General features: G+C 44.3%; 1 protein-coding gene across 1 annotated transcript; it reads left to right on the top strand.

The window, feature by feature from the left end:
• The first annotated feature begins 1,236 nt into the window (after positions 1-1,236).
• ICOSLG (inducible T cell costimulator ligand) lies at positions 1,237-15,837 on the top strand. The gene is made up of 7 exons (XM_071430247.1): positions 1,237-1,377; positions 5,006-5,046; positions 7,014-7,385; positions 7,866-8,150; positions 9,692-9,868; positions 11,289-11,324; positions 13,703-15,837. Exons 1-7 carry the CDS (start codon positions 1,364-1,366, stop codon positions 13,711-13,713), a joined length of 936 nt encoding a protein of 311 aa, XP_071286348.1. The 5' UTR covers positions 1,237-1,363; the 3' UTR covers positions 13,714-15,837.
• The last annotated feature ends 903 nt before the right edge of the window (positions 15,838-16,740 follow it).

Genomic DNA, 16,740 nt, shown 5'->3' with positions numbered 1-16,740 from the left:
GCAGGATTCTCCGAGATCTCCGAGATCTCCGAGATCACCGGGCGCAGTCCCTGCCCTCCCCCGGGGCTGTGGCACCGAACTCCAGCGCCTCGCAGAGCCAAGAGGACGGCTGTGAAAAACGCCAATCACTTGTTTTTAAAATGTTAAAAGTTTAATAGTAATAAAATGGTTATAAAAATAGTAATATAATTAGAATGGTTATAATAATAGTAATGTAATAGTAATAAAAATTTGGACAATTAGGATTTAGGACAATATGAAACAATAAAAAACAAAGAGTTATGGACAGTCCGGGTACCTCTTTCTGGGCAAAATAAGCCCAAAAAGGACACATGTTAACAGAGGATTAACCCTTAAAAGCAATAGCCTGTTGCACATCCATACATCTCATACATGATGCAAAAATTCCATTCAAACACAGGATTCTGTCTGGTCAGCGTCAGCTTCTTCCTCTTTATTCTAATGGTGTCTTCATGGCTGAGCAAGGCAGGAAGAAGTTCGTTTCTCCTGATAATGGAGCAATAAATTCTCTTTCTCTGAAAGATTTAGGTGTCCTGTGGCTGCTATCTCGCTGCGAGTCCTTTCCTTTAAAAAAGTATCTTACATAGCATAGTTTCTATTTTAACATTTTTTATAACCTAAAACCACATTTAACACACTACTTAAGAAAATCAATACAGCATAACTTTCTAACATAACACATACAATATTCGTTTTAATATTTGCGAGAAGGCAGTCATAAAATACGCATTTTTCACAACGCCGTTGTGTCTTCCACAACGCGCTATGGCCAAAGCCGCCCAGCCCCGGCTCCTCAGCAGCGTGAGGGGGGTCCCGCCTGACGGGGACCGTCGTCCTTCCCTCACGGCACATGGATTTGCAGGAGCCGGGATCCCCCATCCAGAGGCCCCGACGAGGCTCTGGAAAGGGCTCACTGGGGACAGGCGGGCCCCCGAGCCCCCTCACGGCCGGGCCGGGCTGTGCCGGGTCCCCGAGCCCCCTCACGGCCGGGCCGGGCTGTGCCGGGTCCCCGAGCCCCCTCACGGCCGGGCCGGGTTGTGCCGGGTCCCCGAGCCCCCTCACGGTCGGGCCGGGTTGTGCCGGGTCCCCGAGCCCCCTCACGGTCGGGCCGGTTTGTGCCGGGTCCCGCTCACCGGCTCTGAAGGCGGAAATCCCCGGCGGAGGAGGCGTGGGAGGAGAAAGGGAACGGCCCGAGGCGGGCAGCTGGTGCTCGGCTCGGCACGGCTCGGCACGGCACGGCTTGGCTTAGCTCAGCTCAGCTCAGCACGGCACGGCTCGGCTCGGCTCGGCTCGGCTCAGCACGGCACGGCTCGGCTTAGCTCAGTACGGCTGGCCCGGCACGATGAAGCCGCGGGGGTGAGTGAATGGCGGCCGTGGGGAAGGGTCACTGCTGCCGCTCCCTGTGCGCTTCCCGGGCAGGGATGCGCATCGCCCTTGGGAAGCGTGAGTTTTGCTGCTGCGGCGGGCAGGGAAAGCGCTGGCGGGGGCTGGGCTGCTAAAATGCGCTCAGGGAGATCCACGGAGCCGGGACAGGCGGCAGCGCTCCCGGAGCCGGGGGTTGGCAGAGCTCCCCGTCAGCCCGGGCAGGGGTCCCCTGTCATAGCAGCCATGAAGGGCTCCAGGCAATCAACGCCTTTTATGGATATTTTCAGCTGAAGGGTTGCGATGGGACGTGACTCGCTGGGGTTTATTGCCCCGGGTGGCGCTGCCTTGCAGCAGGTGTTAGAAAAGCTCCGCAGGTGACACGCTTAGGGCACCTGCTGATCGGGAAAAAACGTGTCACCACAAGGCTGGGGGACAAAGTGGGTCTCAGCAGTGCAGCAAAGCCCCCAAAGTTGTTACTGCAAGCGTCAGGATGTCTCTTGCCTGGCTAGAGCATGCCATGGCAGCAGCATCCCGTGGCATTAAGATAAGTAGTGTTGGAGAAGCTGAGGTGCTGGTAGGAAAATCGTCTCACCCATGAAAGGAGAAGCGCAACTTTCTCCTGTTTCACACGGCATTTTAAAACACTTGCAGAAGAGGAAGGTGTGGGAAAGAATTGAAAAAGTAAAAAAGTTTATATATATATTTTTTTTAAATTAGGAGACTAAGACGCAAAGAAGGTAGTGCAACTATGCCAGCACTTAACTGAGCTCACTGCTAGTGATGGACACAGGAGCTGAGTGAATGTAGAGGTTTCTCTGCAGGCAGAGCATTTCTCCCTTTTTCCAACTGAAGCTTGGAACTAAAGCCATTCCAGGGGAACATCGTGGGTGGACACCACCCGCTCAAAACCACAGCTGCAACTTCCTTCAGGAAGGAGGAGGAGGCATCTCTGGATCTGTCTAACCTTGACTGTGGCATCATTTATTAAAATAAGAAATCAAGATCTGCTTTGTATACATACATATGAGAATTAGTTCTGGCTGAATATCTAAATGTCTGCTGGCATTAGCAAATTCCTACCATGGGAAATTCCCTAGAGAGTCTCTTAAGTATTAATCAGTTATTGTTTTCATTCTATTCAAATGAGTTGCTATATCCACAGTTTCTAACTTGGGTTGGGAATAATAAACCAAACACAGGCATGGGATTAAGAAAGATTGATGACTACATGAGCTGAGCTTGTCAAGACAAACATCTACAAGCCTGTCACAAAAGTGATGACTCCTGAACAGTGTAAAAAATACAACAGAAATAAAATGCAAATGCACGTGTAAAGGCCACTGTCAAAATCTTTACACTTAGGTTTATGCATTAGTAAAAAAAAATCTATTGCTGTTCTGTTTTGTAGAGCTGTATGTTTTACATCTTTGATATTGGTTAATAAACTACTTAATGTAAGAGAAGTAGTAGAAGATAAATAATAGTACAGAATGTTTAGGTGTGCTTCCCTGGGAGACTTCCTTTGAGACTGATTGCAGATTTGCTGAAGTAACAGAGCAGAAATTTTCCACACTGGGTATACACTTAAACTTTTCAAGCCTCATCTATCAAATAATTTCAAAGGACACAGAAAAATAAAATTAAGTGTATTCTTTATACAAAAAATAATACAATTCAGATTGATTCTCCCCTAAAATTTCTCTACCTCAGTCTCTGGAAATGGGGCTTTGAGTAGATGTAGATTTTGTGTCAGGAATGTTCTCTGCATGGGAAGGTGAATATGTTTGGGAAGATGATAATTTTCCTGGTGGACAGGTGGGAATTGGAGACACTCCTCTGCAGCAGAGGAGCCCCAGGCTGTGCCCTGGCAGGTGGTGGGAGCAAAGCTGGGCAGGAGCAAAGCTGAGCCTGGGAAGGGATGTGTGAATTCCTGTGCTTGGCTGGACAAAGGAGCTGTGGGGAAAGGGCAGGAAGCCTGGAAGAGAGGGGATTTTGTAAAGTGAGGAATGGCTGCTGGGGGGTGAGTTTAGGTCAGGGCTTGGAGGGAGGAGGGCCAGACAGGGCAGGGTTGGTTTGGAGGGAAGGCAGTGACCAGCCCGGGTGGGGGAATCTGGAGCTCCATCCTGGGCAGAAATGGCCTGCTGGGAGCAGGTATCCCTCAGTCCCTTTGCCTCAGCTCAGGGCTCAGTGCTGGGCCTGGCTGAGGGCTGGGTGATGTCTTGAGAGGCTGCCTGGAACAGAGGATTGACAGCATTAAAGGAATAAAGCAGGGATTTATCAAAAAGGCCTTCACAGGATGCACCTTGGGCAGTACAAGAGCCTGGCTGAGGCTACACCCAGGATGGGTTCCTGGGTCTCACACCTTTCACACTTCTATAAGTTTTGGTCCATTTCCATATTGGGGTTAATTGTCCAATTACAGCTCCAGGTTATGCAGTCCCATCCTCCCAGATTGCTCTCCTCAATTCCCTGTTACACTTTTTGGGCCCAAAGCTGCAACAGTGTCCTTGGTTCTGGGGCTGGAAAAGGATTGTTTTATCTAATTGAACTGTGAAGAGAACTTGCTAACACTTTCTATTAAGTTCAGAGTTCTATACTAATGCAGTACAGAATCTGGAAAATATGAAAAGCTAAAACTTAAGGCATCCTGAGAACTCTGGGGGAAGGGAACCAGCTGAACCTGGGTAGTGTGGCCTCTCAGTCCTGCTTGCAAAGGAGAGCTGGGTACACTGGTGACAGGCCAGAGCTCCTGTTCCTCTGCCTGTCAGCTCAGCTTTGCAACCTTATTGTACCTGAGTAATATCAAGGTGGCCAGCTCAGCCACACAGTTCTCATTTCTTCCCCTTCCTACAGCAATCTGGAAGAAGGAGAGCACAATGTGTAACTAGGTGTGGTGGTGAAAGGCTATTTTAAAGTAACTCACAGGGAAGTGCTGTCCATTTATCTTAAACCCCTGTGGGATGAGAGTTAAATCACTTGGACTTTATAGATGGGTTAAACTGGGTTTCCTATGGCCTCCTTTCCTCTGGAGAAACTCCTGCACAGATTTGCCCCTCCCGAGTAATCAAACACACCAAATTCCTCCCAGCAAAAACCTTTGCACAGCTCTCCACTATCAGCAGGTTTCCTGTTTACACATTTTTACTCAGTGCACAACCAGGTGGGCAGCATGGTCAGCTGCTGTTTTCCTTTAACCAGACAAAATGACTCCTGGACTTTCAGCAAAAGATTGGAAAACTTTTATAGGGTTTTGACCTGTGCAGCCACTGTCCCTCCCAGTGACCCAGATAGCCTCTAGAACCTGTTTGTCCAGCAAGCCAATCAATTCTTTCAGAAGAGAAGACAGGCCCAACACCAGCTTCATGCCCTCTGCCCTGATTCCAATATTAGTGCATTTTGCTGCTATTCGTGGCCTTGGCCACCAAACCACTGCTGAGTTGTATAAACAGAAGCTTTGCAGCTGTCAAAAATGCAAATACTTAATGGGGCATTACATGGGAGCAGTACCTAATTTACCTACTTCTGCCACTATATTAAAACAATCAGAATTGGGGTTATTGCTTATTTAAACAACAGAGATGCAAAGTCAGTTGTAACACTCGTTTGCTTTTTGTTTTAGGTACAGATTTCTGTTACTGCTTCTTCTTATCCTGAAAGCTGGTAAGTTCATAAAAACTCAGTAAAAATTAAACTGTCCTCTCTTTAAGGTGTTTGGCCAATTGCACAAGGTGGATGTAAAATATACGATATTAACATCTCTGTATTTTCTACAAGATACTGAAGAACTCCTACTGAAGAAGGAGTTCTTCAGTATCTTGTAGAAAATACAGAGATGTTAATGTTTCTCTGACATGCATCAGGGAAAGAAGATAAAATCAATTTCTGTTTCATTGCAGAGAGCAGCAAGGGACCTTATGGATGCTCTTGCTTAGATTGCTTTCCTTGCTTCAGAGACTTCCCTGTGTACTTACCTCTGTCAACAAAAGGCCTTAGAAGTGGAGTAATAAGAGCTGCTGATAAGCAGATCTAACATGCCTGTATACTCAAGAGTAGAATTATATGTCACGGTATCAAGTAGCCAATGCTAGTAATTTTACTACTACTTATTAGTAGTAAATTTACTCCTACTATTAGTCATTTTACTTTTACTATGGTTCTAAAATATCCCTTGCAAAACAAAGGTAGAATTAAATCACACCATCTGGTGATATTAAAATGTTTTTAGAGTTCTCTCCTCTGTTCTTGCTTAATCACTGAGAAGGACCTCAACAAAGTCACCAAGGAAACTCCCTGGCCCCAATTTCAGGACAATCTGTACCAGATTCAGTCCCAACAGATGTTGGCTGGCCTGTCTCTGTCCAGTCATGAAGTTGCACCCATCATTGCCAGGGCATTACTTTTCCTGCTATTCCAACGGGTTTCCCAAAATCTGAACCAAGCAATTGTGTTGCATTTCAAGCCTGTTACTTCAGTCCTAGTACCTGGTAAACATCCTGCCTTTCTCCCTGCAAGCACTGTGCCTGCCTCAGTGGTAGTTTTAGACCAGGGTGCCCAACTCAGATGTGTAGATGAGCTGTTTCTGAGTCCAGTGCACCCTCACAAAGACAGGTTCCCTTTTAGCATTGACACCTCCCTCCCCCCTCACCACATGCTGTTTCTGCATTTCCCAACCTCCACTCCTGTCATCTTCCTCCCCCTCAGCCATCCACCCAGGTAATCCCTTCCCCCAGCTGTAATCTCTCCCGTCCAGCCCCATGCCTGGCCCCTCTTGCCTGGCACCCACAACACAAACACTGCTTTGGTGCCACCAAGCAGTTGCACCAGTGAGGTTTTGGCTGCTGGTCTGGAGGGCAGGGATCCAGCAGGGAGGCCGTGGGCAGAGCTGCCCAGCCCTATGGGAGTCACTGAGCTGAGCTTTCTGCATCAGCTGTCATCACCTTGTGCCTTTGCCTTGCTCACATGGAGCAGAGGCTGCCTTTCTCATGTCCAAAAGGCAGGAAAAGTGCTCTGAAAGCCAGATGAAGTTCTGACTTTACCTCAAGTGACCCTCAAGATGTAAATGTCTAATGATTGTGCCACTGGAGGTATCTGGATGTGCTGGTTTGCCAGCTGAGTGTATTTGTTCAGAGGGTGTCACTGACAGTAGCAGTAAAATGTGGTTGCTTTGTCATGCCGGCTTTGAGAAGTGCTTCTTTTAACCCCCTTCTTAATTTTTTGGGTCTCAAAATAATGGCAGCACTCCTTCTTATCAGTGTTTCCACTTCTTGTGATCTAAGTGGAGTTATTTGGCATTTTTCTTAATTAAAAAAAAAAAGTGATTATTGAAGCATTAGGACCTGAATATGTGTCTGCAGTCAGTGTGCAAAGTGAAATGTGGGTATCCATGGGGCTAGGAATGATTAACACTGCTTTCAAAGAAAAGGTCCCTTTGGACAATGCACAGACAAACAGACATGATGAGAATTAGCCACTGGAAATTTGGGAGATAGGAATGACTATGAAGAGAGCATACTCACCTACCTGCTATAAAACTAATACCAGAGTTTATATGTGGTGTAATGTACTCGAAAATAATTACTTTTTCCCCCACATAATCTCCCTTTTTTCTCTCTCTTTTAATCTTGTAGTTACTGCACTAGAGAAGAAGAACATCATCAGTAAACTTGGAGACAACGTCACACTAAGTTGCATTTATAACGAAAAGAAACCCTTGCAATTAAAAAATCTACGGGTATATTGGCAAATAGCTGATGATTCCTATCAAGAAAAGTGTCCAGTTGTACATGCACTGATCTCTGGCCAAGATGATAACAGTAATCAATGTATTCACTTTAAAGACAGAACTCAATTATTCTGGGATAGGTTGGAAAATGGTGATTTTTCTCTGCTATTGCTAAATGTCAGCCAGAGTGATGAACATACATACAAATGCATAGTGCAGGAGAAAACTGAACTTCCCAAAGTGATTCACCAGGCAGAAGTGGTTCTCAGCTTAGCAGGTAAGAACTTGTGTCACTTTGCCCAAATTCTCATTTCTACTTTTCAAATTTGTGCTATTTCAATACTATATTTAAGCACAACTTTAATTTTGAAACAGACTTCTGCTCTTTGCTGAAATGAAGTCTTCTCTGCTTAATGTAAGACAGGGAACGTAAACCTTGGAAAATGAATGTAAAAACTGTTTATCCAGTGTCTGTTTCTTTTCTTCTTGTTTTTCATGGGTATGAGAGCTCTTGCATGTGACTGGGTGATAGCAGCTGAAGTTGGTCCTTTCTTCCTTTGGGTTTGGCTTTAGCTTTCTGCCCTCTCAGAGATTCTCTCAGCTCTGTGATTTACAGACCAAACCTGCAGGCACTTCTCTTTCAAGTCATGAGGGTGGTGTGAAATCCAGCAGTTTGTTCAGAATCCATCCCAAAATTTTGCCTTTCCAGTACGTTTCAAAACATCCACAACTATTTCTTTTTCTCCTTGCTCTCCAGCGAGTTACAGCAAACCAATACTCAGTGGACCAATAAGAAACAGTGACAGCACTGGAGAGGAGGTGACCTTTTACTGCAGGTCTGGCAATGGATACCCAAAGCCCAACGTTTACTGGATCAATAAAGTGAACAACAGTCGCCTGCATCCCTCACAAACTGAGATCATATCCCACGACGACGGCACCTTCAGTGTTTTCAGCACACTGAAGGTGACAGCCACTTCTAACATGCAAATAGAGTGCTCCATAGAAAATGAGATGCTGCAGGAAAATCTGTCAGCCAACTGTAAGTTCCCTCATGCTGCCTCTGTTTTCTAGGTAGCAGGAATGTCAACCAGCATGTCTCTGTCTGTAGATGCACATTAATGAGGGCTATGCATTAATTCAGTGGTTCCAAAATGTTCTGAGAAGATCTTGGGCCTTGTTTCAAGCTCCACTTGTGCTTAGCCATGGACCTGATGTTTAAATCATCCACACTGAAGCAAATAACCCACCAAGTGTGTTGTGACAACAGCACTGAGAAGCTCTTGGATCTGAGGCAGTTGCTGAGCTTAACCTTTTAGTTCCTCAGGAACATGATGGTTTGGGGAGTCAGGTTGTTTTTTAGGGGCCACCATCCAGCAGATCCATGATTTCTGACCCCCTACACAATGGCCTTGCAACACTAACATTTGCTTTTTACTCTGCCGAGTTCCAAAGTTCAATTTCCATTTTCTCCAAAACTAATAAAGTGCACAACTTAAACCAGGTCTGCAGCAAATGGGCAATATGAGCTCAACAGAACAATGTACTTTATAGCACAAGTGTAATGTGCTATTTATTGCTGATGTGATGATTAATAGCAAAAGCAAGTATTTAGTCATTCAACTCTTCACAAAACCAGAAAGCTATTTTTAAAAAAAGGTATTAAGAAGTTATAGTTTCAGTGTCACTGCCAGAGTTCATTATTTCCAAAAAGCTGTGTAGAGAATCTGTCTGGAGTGGAAGGCTGATCTGGAGGTGGCTGTTTGATCTCACTGCTGTTCCTGGTCCTGCCTCCAGCCACACTTTTCTCTCACAGGTCTCTGCACCCTGGTGCAAGGAGCTTGGACTATTTCCATAACTGTAGCTGGATACCCACAGCTAATTTACCTGAACGCCCCAAACACTAATCCCATGCATGCAGGCAAACAATATAAACTATTTCCAGGAGCAAAAATTGAACACATGAGCAGAAGTTGCACAATAGAGTGTTTATGTGATAATACACCATGCTGTCATCCCAAATTAAAGGAAAATTAAGTAACCTCATCATTAGTTTCCTAATGGTATTGTCATGTTGTCTTCTGAGGAAAAAGATCTTCATATTAATATTTTTGTGGGGTTTTTTTAAGTCTCTCAATCACACTTGAAAGAGTCAGAGATGTGATTTGAAACCTTCAGTTTGCAGCATTGAGTGAAGATTCTTCACTAACTTCAGGGAAGCAGATTTTCACCCATTTTTCTGAATACTATCAGATTTGCTTTATAGATTCTATATAGATTTATTTTCAGCTGAGTCTAGATACAAGCCCAAACATACAGTCTCTCAAAGCTGGAGGGAAAGAAGAAAAAGGAAAAAAGAAGAATGGATGCATTATGATGACAGGGAAGAGTAAACTGGTATTTAGACATAATTAGTTGGAGATGTGTCTCACTCAGAAGGAATCACCAAAATCACACTGATATGAATAGCACAAATCTTGACTCCTTCAGAATTTTTTATGCATCTAAAACATGGTGAAATATTTGCCTGGTATGAAATGTGAAAATTTACACCTTATGACATCCTTTTCTATTTTATTCTAGACACACAGCAGAAGAAAATCAGTGGTGCTGGCACAGAAAGTGACAAAAAGCCTGAAAAAAAAGGACGAGGTGCTCAAGCAGCTGCCATCATTGGCATTGTCTTTGTGATAGGTCTTCTAACTGGTTTAATCTGCTGGCTGTGGAGAAGGAGGTCCTCTAATCTAGTGTCCTATAAAGGTAATGAGACACTTCATTTGCATGACCAAATTATAAGAATCCTTTTTCACTTCCAAAATCCAACAGGAAGAGATGAAGTATGACTAAGCTACCTGCCCTTGGCAGTAGGAAATCCTGCCATTAACAAAAACTTGGGGAGGAAATGTAGTGCCCCAGGATATGTTGTTCTTTATGATTTTCTCTTCCTGTGTCTGAGCCTTTCTTCCTGTGTCTGTGTCTTTCTCCAAGCTGGAGGTGTTTAGCCTGGAGAAAAGGAGACCCAGGGGGGTCCTCATCGCTCTCTACAACTTCCTGCAAGGTGTTTGTAGTCAGGTGGGGCTGGGCTCTTTCTCCAGGCAGCACTGACAGAACCAGAGGACACAGTCCCAAGCTGCATTGAGGGAAATACAGGTTGGATATTAGGAAAAGGTTTTTTTATGGAAAGAGTGAGAAAGTTCTGGAATGACTGCCCAGGGAGGTGGTGGAGTCCCCATGCCTGGGTGTGTTTAACAAAGCCTGGATGTGGCACTGGGTGCCAGGGTTCAGCTGAGCTGTTGCGGCTGGCTTGGACTCAATGATCTTGAGGGTCTTTTCCAACCCAGTGATTCTGTGAATTCTGAGCCTCACAGGAAGTAATTTCTGGATGTGAGAGTAACTCAGACTTTGTGTCTGTTTGGGCTATGGTTTGTCAGCTGATCCCTGCAGGCTCCTTCTGGACAGATGGCACAAAACAGGACTGGGGTCAGTAGCTTGCTCATCATAGCACAGTTTGAAGCAGAAATCAGAGCATAATTCAGTCCTGAGAGCTTTAGAGTCACTGGCTGGATGATTAAGGATCAGGATCCTGCTGGGATCAAGCAGAAATGTAGCTGGTCACATGGCTACCCTTGTGTAGCTGGATTTGCCCACGTGTGTGACTCTAAAAAAGCTCTAAAAGACATCTTGAGGGCCAGACTGAGTCTGCCAATGTAGCTGAGCACTTGCTCTAAGCCCCTATCCAGGAGCCAACATCTAAGGGACAGAGCAGGAACAGCCACACTTTTCAAGGACAAGGACAATGCGTGTTTTCAGTCTGTGCCCTCTTCCTCAATGTTAGCAACCCTGGGTGCCTCAGAAAAGATCAGGGGAAAGCAGGGTTGTGATCTTGTCCAGGATCTGCAGCAGCTCTTGTAGAAGTAATGTCCTTCCTACAGAAACAACAAGAGTGAGGCAGGACTCTGTCCCAACATGGGGAGCAGGGCCATCACTTCAATCCCAAAACCTCTCCTTTCTGAAATGGTAGCCTGGATTGTAAGCAAATAGAATATTGGACTGCATTTTACAGAACATTTAGCACATTGAACCCTCAGCTTTGGTGGATGTTGCTAAATATGAATCTCATTTTTCTGAAGTCGGTGGTTGTCTATCCTACATGCTGAAACCCATGCATTTGTTTCAACAGATGTCCAGCAAAGAGAAGACCAAGGAGGACTCAGCTGTAAGTATTAAAAATATATTATTTTGTTTGTCTCAAATTACTTAACTTCAGAGCTTCAGTACTCAGGTTCAACACAAGCCTTTAGATTAGACTTGCTAGATGATACAAAGTGAAGCATTTTTTTGTGCACTACATCCTAGGTGATCTTTAACTGGGATACAGGGACATCATTTGCATCATGTCTGTGAACTTGAGCCTATATACACCCAATTTTAAAAAAAGCCTACCTTTCCTAGAAGAAACATACTCTTCAGACCTTCACCATGTTCATATTTTTATTTTTATTGCCACACAATATTGCAGGCCAGCTGGTTTACAAATTCATTTGTTATTTATAGTAGGGAAAAAATAAAAATTGGGTGAAAAAATGAAGACAGATTTGGAAAAAAAAATTGGACAGAGGACTTGCAAGAGTACAGGGTGAAATATCTGCCTATTTGGTATCTCATTTGGTAGTTTCTACTGAATCTAATGACTGTTGCCTGTGTGTCTGCAAAACAGGCAGAAAATACTGTGGTTTCACTAAAACTGTACTAGTTAGAGCATAGTTTGCTGTAGCAGATTCTGTGAATGTACACAATGCATAGTATCAAGCAAAAGCAAAATAACCCTTAAATAAATAAACCCATAAAAAAGGCTTTTACTTTTCCTGGAATTTCTTTGACAGCCATGGCAACTGGGTTAATGGTCAGTTATTTCTCAGACCACAGCCTGATCCCCAACATTTGTGGTTGCTAAACATCAACAGCTGTTGCATTCCCTCCTGCAGAGCATAATCTATGGAGGAGGATGGATTTTCTTCTTAAAATAAAGAGACATTTTCTCCTTTTGTTCCTAGGAACTGCATTGACATAACACAAGCAGCTCATTTAAGGTCGACTTTTTCTTCTCCAGACTGACTTAGAGCAGGCCCTTCTTGGTTTGATCCCTGGCCTTAGCCCATTAGTAAAAAAACCTCAGTGGCATAAATAAGAGTAAATATTTATCATGTTTGTATTGAAGGCTGCTGTAGCGTGATTTGTTCATTGAGGACAGAACAAGGGCACCTTCCAGATGCTGTCTTTCCATTGTCATTTCTCCACTCCACATGTGCAAGAGGAGGTGGGACAGCAGCTTTGGTGGCTCACTGATGACAGAAGCTGTCCCACCACTGAGGGCCACGTTTTGGGCATCCTAATTTAAGGGCAACTTGGATTAATACCAGAGAAATGAAAATGTTCCAGGGAATGTGATCTCTGGTGAGAGATGGATTATGTCTGTTTAGGCTGGAGAAGGCCAGGCTGATTAAGGACACAATAACAACCCTCTTCAGAGTGTCTTTTGAGAGGATGGGACAAGTTATTTATTGTGCTAACCCAGCTGACACAGCAATTAAAGCACAGCAGACTTAAACAAAGGAGATTTAAGCCAGATGTTAGAAGAAATTGTCTAAGGGTAATGGTAGTTGAGCACTGAGGCAGAGTTTGTCCAGGCTATCAGTCCATCAGTCCAGGTTTGCTGCTTTGTGATTTTTTAACAAAAGAGAGAACCAGTATCTGGCAGGAATTATTTAGAAATAAAGCTGGTACTACCTTAGTACAAAAGATGAGCTCTAGGAGAAATTCTAGCCTAATTCAATCATTACTTGGTATTTTCAGTCCTGTTGTGTGTGGTAGGTGGGGAATAAGGCCCTGGGGAGGTGCATCCTGGGGGATGCTCTGCCACAGCATTTTGCTTTTCAATACTGCTGTAAATGCACTTCTGCTTCTGGCACCTTTTGAAGAAGGCCAGGTTGTTTCATGGCAGTGAGAATCCTGAATGCTGCAAACCAAAATGAGATATTTAAACTAACTTTGCTGTTACAAAGGCTAAAAAGAGTTTGGAAACTGGGAGGAAGGCAGATTGCAAGGAAGAGTAACTCCATCCTGGTGGGATTAGTCTCTCCAGCCACCCACTCCAGGCAGTGGGGGAGGAAGCCCTGGTGAGGAGAAATTCAGAGCTGGAGCAATTCTGACCTATTACATGAAGGAACTCCTTCATTTCCTGAGAGGACCCAGAGGAAGCTGTTTTCTCTTGGCCACAGAGAGGCTTTTTGCATCTCATTCTCTGAAATAGTTTTAAATGAGCCCAAGGTGATACTGATATCCCTTCACAAGGGAGGAGGTCACTGTTTCCAATTGCACAGAGAGGCACTTCCAGACTGTGGCATGAGGACAGAAAGCCCCCAGTGTCCTGGGTATCCAGGCAGGACTTCTCCCCACTCAGTTCTCTGTCAGCAGCATGAATATGTCTTTTCCATAGCTTTGCAGCTTGTTCCACTGGTTACATATGAATGATTATTTCTGAGGGAGTTTTTAATCTATTTTTTTTAATAAAAATAAATTATTTTGTTCTTACAGCACCTGCCTAAATAGAAGGTCTGCCAACAACTTGGGCAGCTGGAGATGTGTCAAGAGAAGCATCGCTCCCTCAGTGGCAGCATTGTTTGTAATACAAGTGACAGATTTCTGCCAAGAGAGATGGCAAAGAAAAATAAAAAAAAGCTTCTAGAACACAATAGAGAGGAAAATCTGCAGAATTTTCCTTCCAGCCACTGACTGTGTCCACAGAACAGTTGTGTCACCACTCCAGCTCAGCACTGTGGACAGTCCTCTGTGATTGTCAGTGGTTTGGGCACCTGTACTGGGGAAAGCAGAAAGCCTGGGACTCAGCTGCTGTGTGCCAGACCACTGGAAGCTGGTGACTGTCCAGTCTCTCATCAGGATCCTTGAGGACTCTCAGGAGCAGAAGCAGCCACCTTCAGGAGCATGGGACGTGCTTCCTGCCACCTTTCCCTGAGGATGGCTACTGCAGGTGAAGAAAGGCAGCTAAAACAAAGAAAGAAAACTGAAGGGCTCTGCAGAGTGAGATTTGTGACTTCTTCCATGTTTTTCTCTCTCTAAAATACAATCCTTTCATTGTCTCTTTTCACCAGCTGCTACTTTGTACAGAACCAGGCAGAGCACTTTGACCCAGTCCTCCAAAAACAGGAGTTGCTCTAATGGGGTCAAATACTGAATTTTTTATAATAAGGGAAGGTGCCTTCTTTAAGCCTTGATAGCAATATTTTGGTTTTTACCAAATATTCCACCAAAAAGGGGACTTCCACTTTCAACAGGAGCCAGCTGTGAGAAAAAAACAGGCTGTGGAAATCAGAAATGAAGAATAGTGCTCTCTACTAAGTGAATGTCATGTTACCTGGACTTACCCTTCTCAGGATGGTAAAAAAACTGTGGTTGAGCTCTGCTTGATTCAACTGAATCTTTATTTAAGCACCTTCCTGTGGCTTCCAGGGAGGATTTTAAACTGAAGGTTTTAAACCAAACTTGTGCTTTTGTCTCATCCTTGCACACACCCAACAAAACAAAAAAGAACAAAAAACAATTTCTATCAGTGTGTTGTCCATGAATGTCCAGAAAGCCAAGAGCTGCATTTTCCTTGTGCCAGTGCATGTGTGTTGCTGTTTCAGCCCCAAGTCAGCCAAACTGACTGCCTGAAAATAGCAAAAGAGTAAACTTTGCTGATGATACAAAATTTTGAATGAGGAGGAATTTTTACTAGCTCTCTTTCCCAGATGGGACAGTTTCCTCATCTTGTCATGGGGGGATGGAGATTGTTATTTTAAACTGAGCTCTGGAAACACTTGACCTCTCCTGCACCAGTTGCTAGACTAAATTTGTTTGATTTTTGTGAATAAGTCTTGTTTGTTTTTGCTTTGTGTGTAAGAGGCACTCTAGTATCAACTCTGAGCTCAGACACTGATTTTTCATATCAAGATCAGCTTTCAATTCCCAGCTGAGTGAAAATTCTGTTTTACTCACATCACGTGGAGGCAGGGCCACTTGGCAACAGTGCAGCAGTTATCTTTTGTCAAAGCAATGCCCCCAGGGAGGCTCCCAGCTGAGTAGCTGGGCTTCTCTCATGTCCATAAGTCCAGATATCAGATATTTTCTGAGTCCAAAGCTCATCTTCAGTGTACCCTACAGGGAATTTGCTTGAAGAAAGCTTGCAGACACCTCAAAAATGTGAGCAACATCTGTGCAGATGTGCAGGGCAACCATTTCCTAGTGGTTCAGTAAAAAGTCCTGCAGACATTTCCTTCTTATCTGTCACATTGTGCAGCCTGTGGTGCTCCTGTACCTGACAGAAGCCTTTCCTACAAGTAGTTTCCACTTTTATATTCTGCAACTGTAATGGTTCAGAGATGTAAGAAGTGACCTAGCAGTCACTCTGCAATATGCCATTAAAACAAATTTGGACTGGTTGGATTTTCTTACTTCTGGGCTACTTCATGGATACACCTAAATGCAAAAGCCTTTTCTTGCAAAATCTCTGCTTTCATTTAGCTTAGGGTTCCAGCTGTTCTTAGAGGTCAGTAAATCCTAGATGACAGTTGGTTGCTACCATTCAAAAGGACTTGGGAATTTAGTGATAACAGCTTTTGTCTTCACATGCCATGTTTATATTTTAAATAAAGTCTATCCATTCTTCTGGATGTTTGACTAAATCTATCAACACACACAGAGCCAAGTCAATCCAAGCCATTGCCTCCACCCAAAGTGAGTTTTACTTTTAGCCACACCCCTCAGTGCTCCTTTTCAAAGGCCTCAGATTAGGGGAGAAAAACACAACACAGAGCTGACCACCTGTGCTTTATTTTGGCTCACACAACAAAATCCCTCGAACAACACAACAAACTCCAGGAAAGCCAGGCAGTAGCCTGAGGGCAGCACTAAGCCTGGGCTGATTCATCCTTTTCTCACCCAACATCACAACCCCAAGCAGAGCAAAGGCACAGCACACACTCCTGCTTCCAGCACTGAAACCAGCTCATTGCACTCCCCCAGCCCAGTCTTGCACAGGAGCACCAGCATCCCTCTGTTTGCCTTCATTAAAGACAGCAGCTCACTTAAACACATGCACAGGAAAGCAACAGTTGATGCAGCTTTGGAGGAAGACTAATAAATGGACTCACTTTAACAGAAAAGTGAAAGACTTTTGTTGTGGCATGGCTGGTAAACCACAAGTGGAAAGCCCCAAGAGAAAACATGTGTTGCTACTTAGTGATCTGGATCCATCTGTCCTGTTGTTAGATTCATTATTTAAATCTTTTTACCTGAGAGAGCTGAAGTATCTCTTTTGCTCAAAAAAGCATTCCCTGACTCCAACATCTGTTCTCAGTAGCTGTTGGGCTATGTCAAAGAAAACTTATTTGTTGCTTTCCCAGCTTACAAAGTGAATTTTTCCCATATTTGTAGCAAACATGCACAAAAGGTAACGTTACCCCCAAGTGTAATTTCTCTAACCTCTCTCGTTTCCAGAGGAGCAGAAACTGCTCTAAAGAACAATTGAGTACAGCCTAATTCCACAGGGAGAAAACACCCCCATAGCTGTCAGG

Source organism: Agelaius tricolor, unplaced genomic scaffold (genome assembly GCF_023055355.1).
Source record: "Agelaius tricolor isolate 1412-34295 unplaced genomic scaffold, bAgeTri1.0.p SCAF_7, whole genome shotgun sequence".
NCBI classification, from domain to species: Eukaryota; Metazoa; Chordata; class Aves; order Passeriformes; family Icteridae; genus Agelaius; species Agelaius tricolor.
This window is presented reverse-complemented; position numbering and strand designations above follow the sequence as displayed.

Coding starts and splice junctions, on each gene's coding strand:
- ICOSLG (XM_071430247.1), top strand. Junction 7,386..7,865: donor AGTGGTTCTCAGCTTAGCAG/GTAAGAACTTGT, acceptor CTTGCTCTCCAG/CGAGTTACAGCAAACCAATA. Junction 8,151..9,691: donor GGAAAATCTGTCAGCCAACT/GTAAGTTCCCTC, acceptor ATTTTATTCTAG/ACACACAGCAGAAGAAAATC.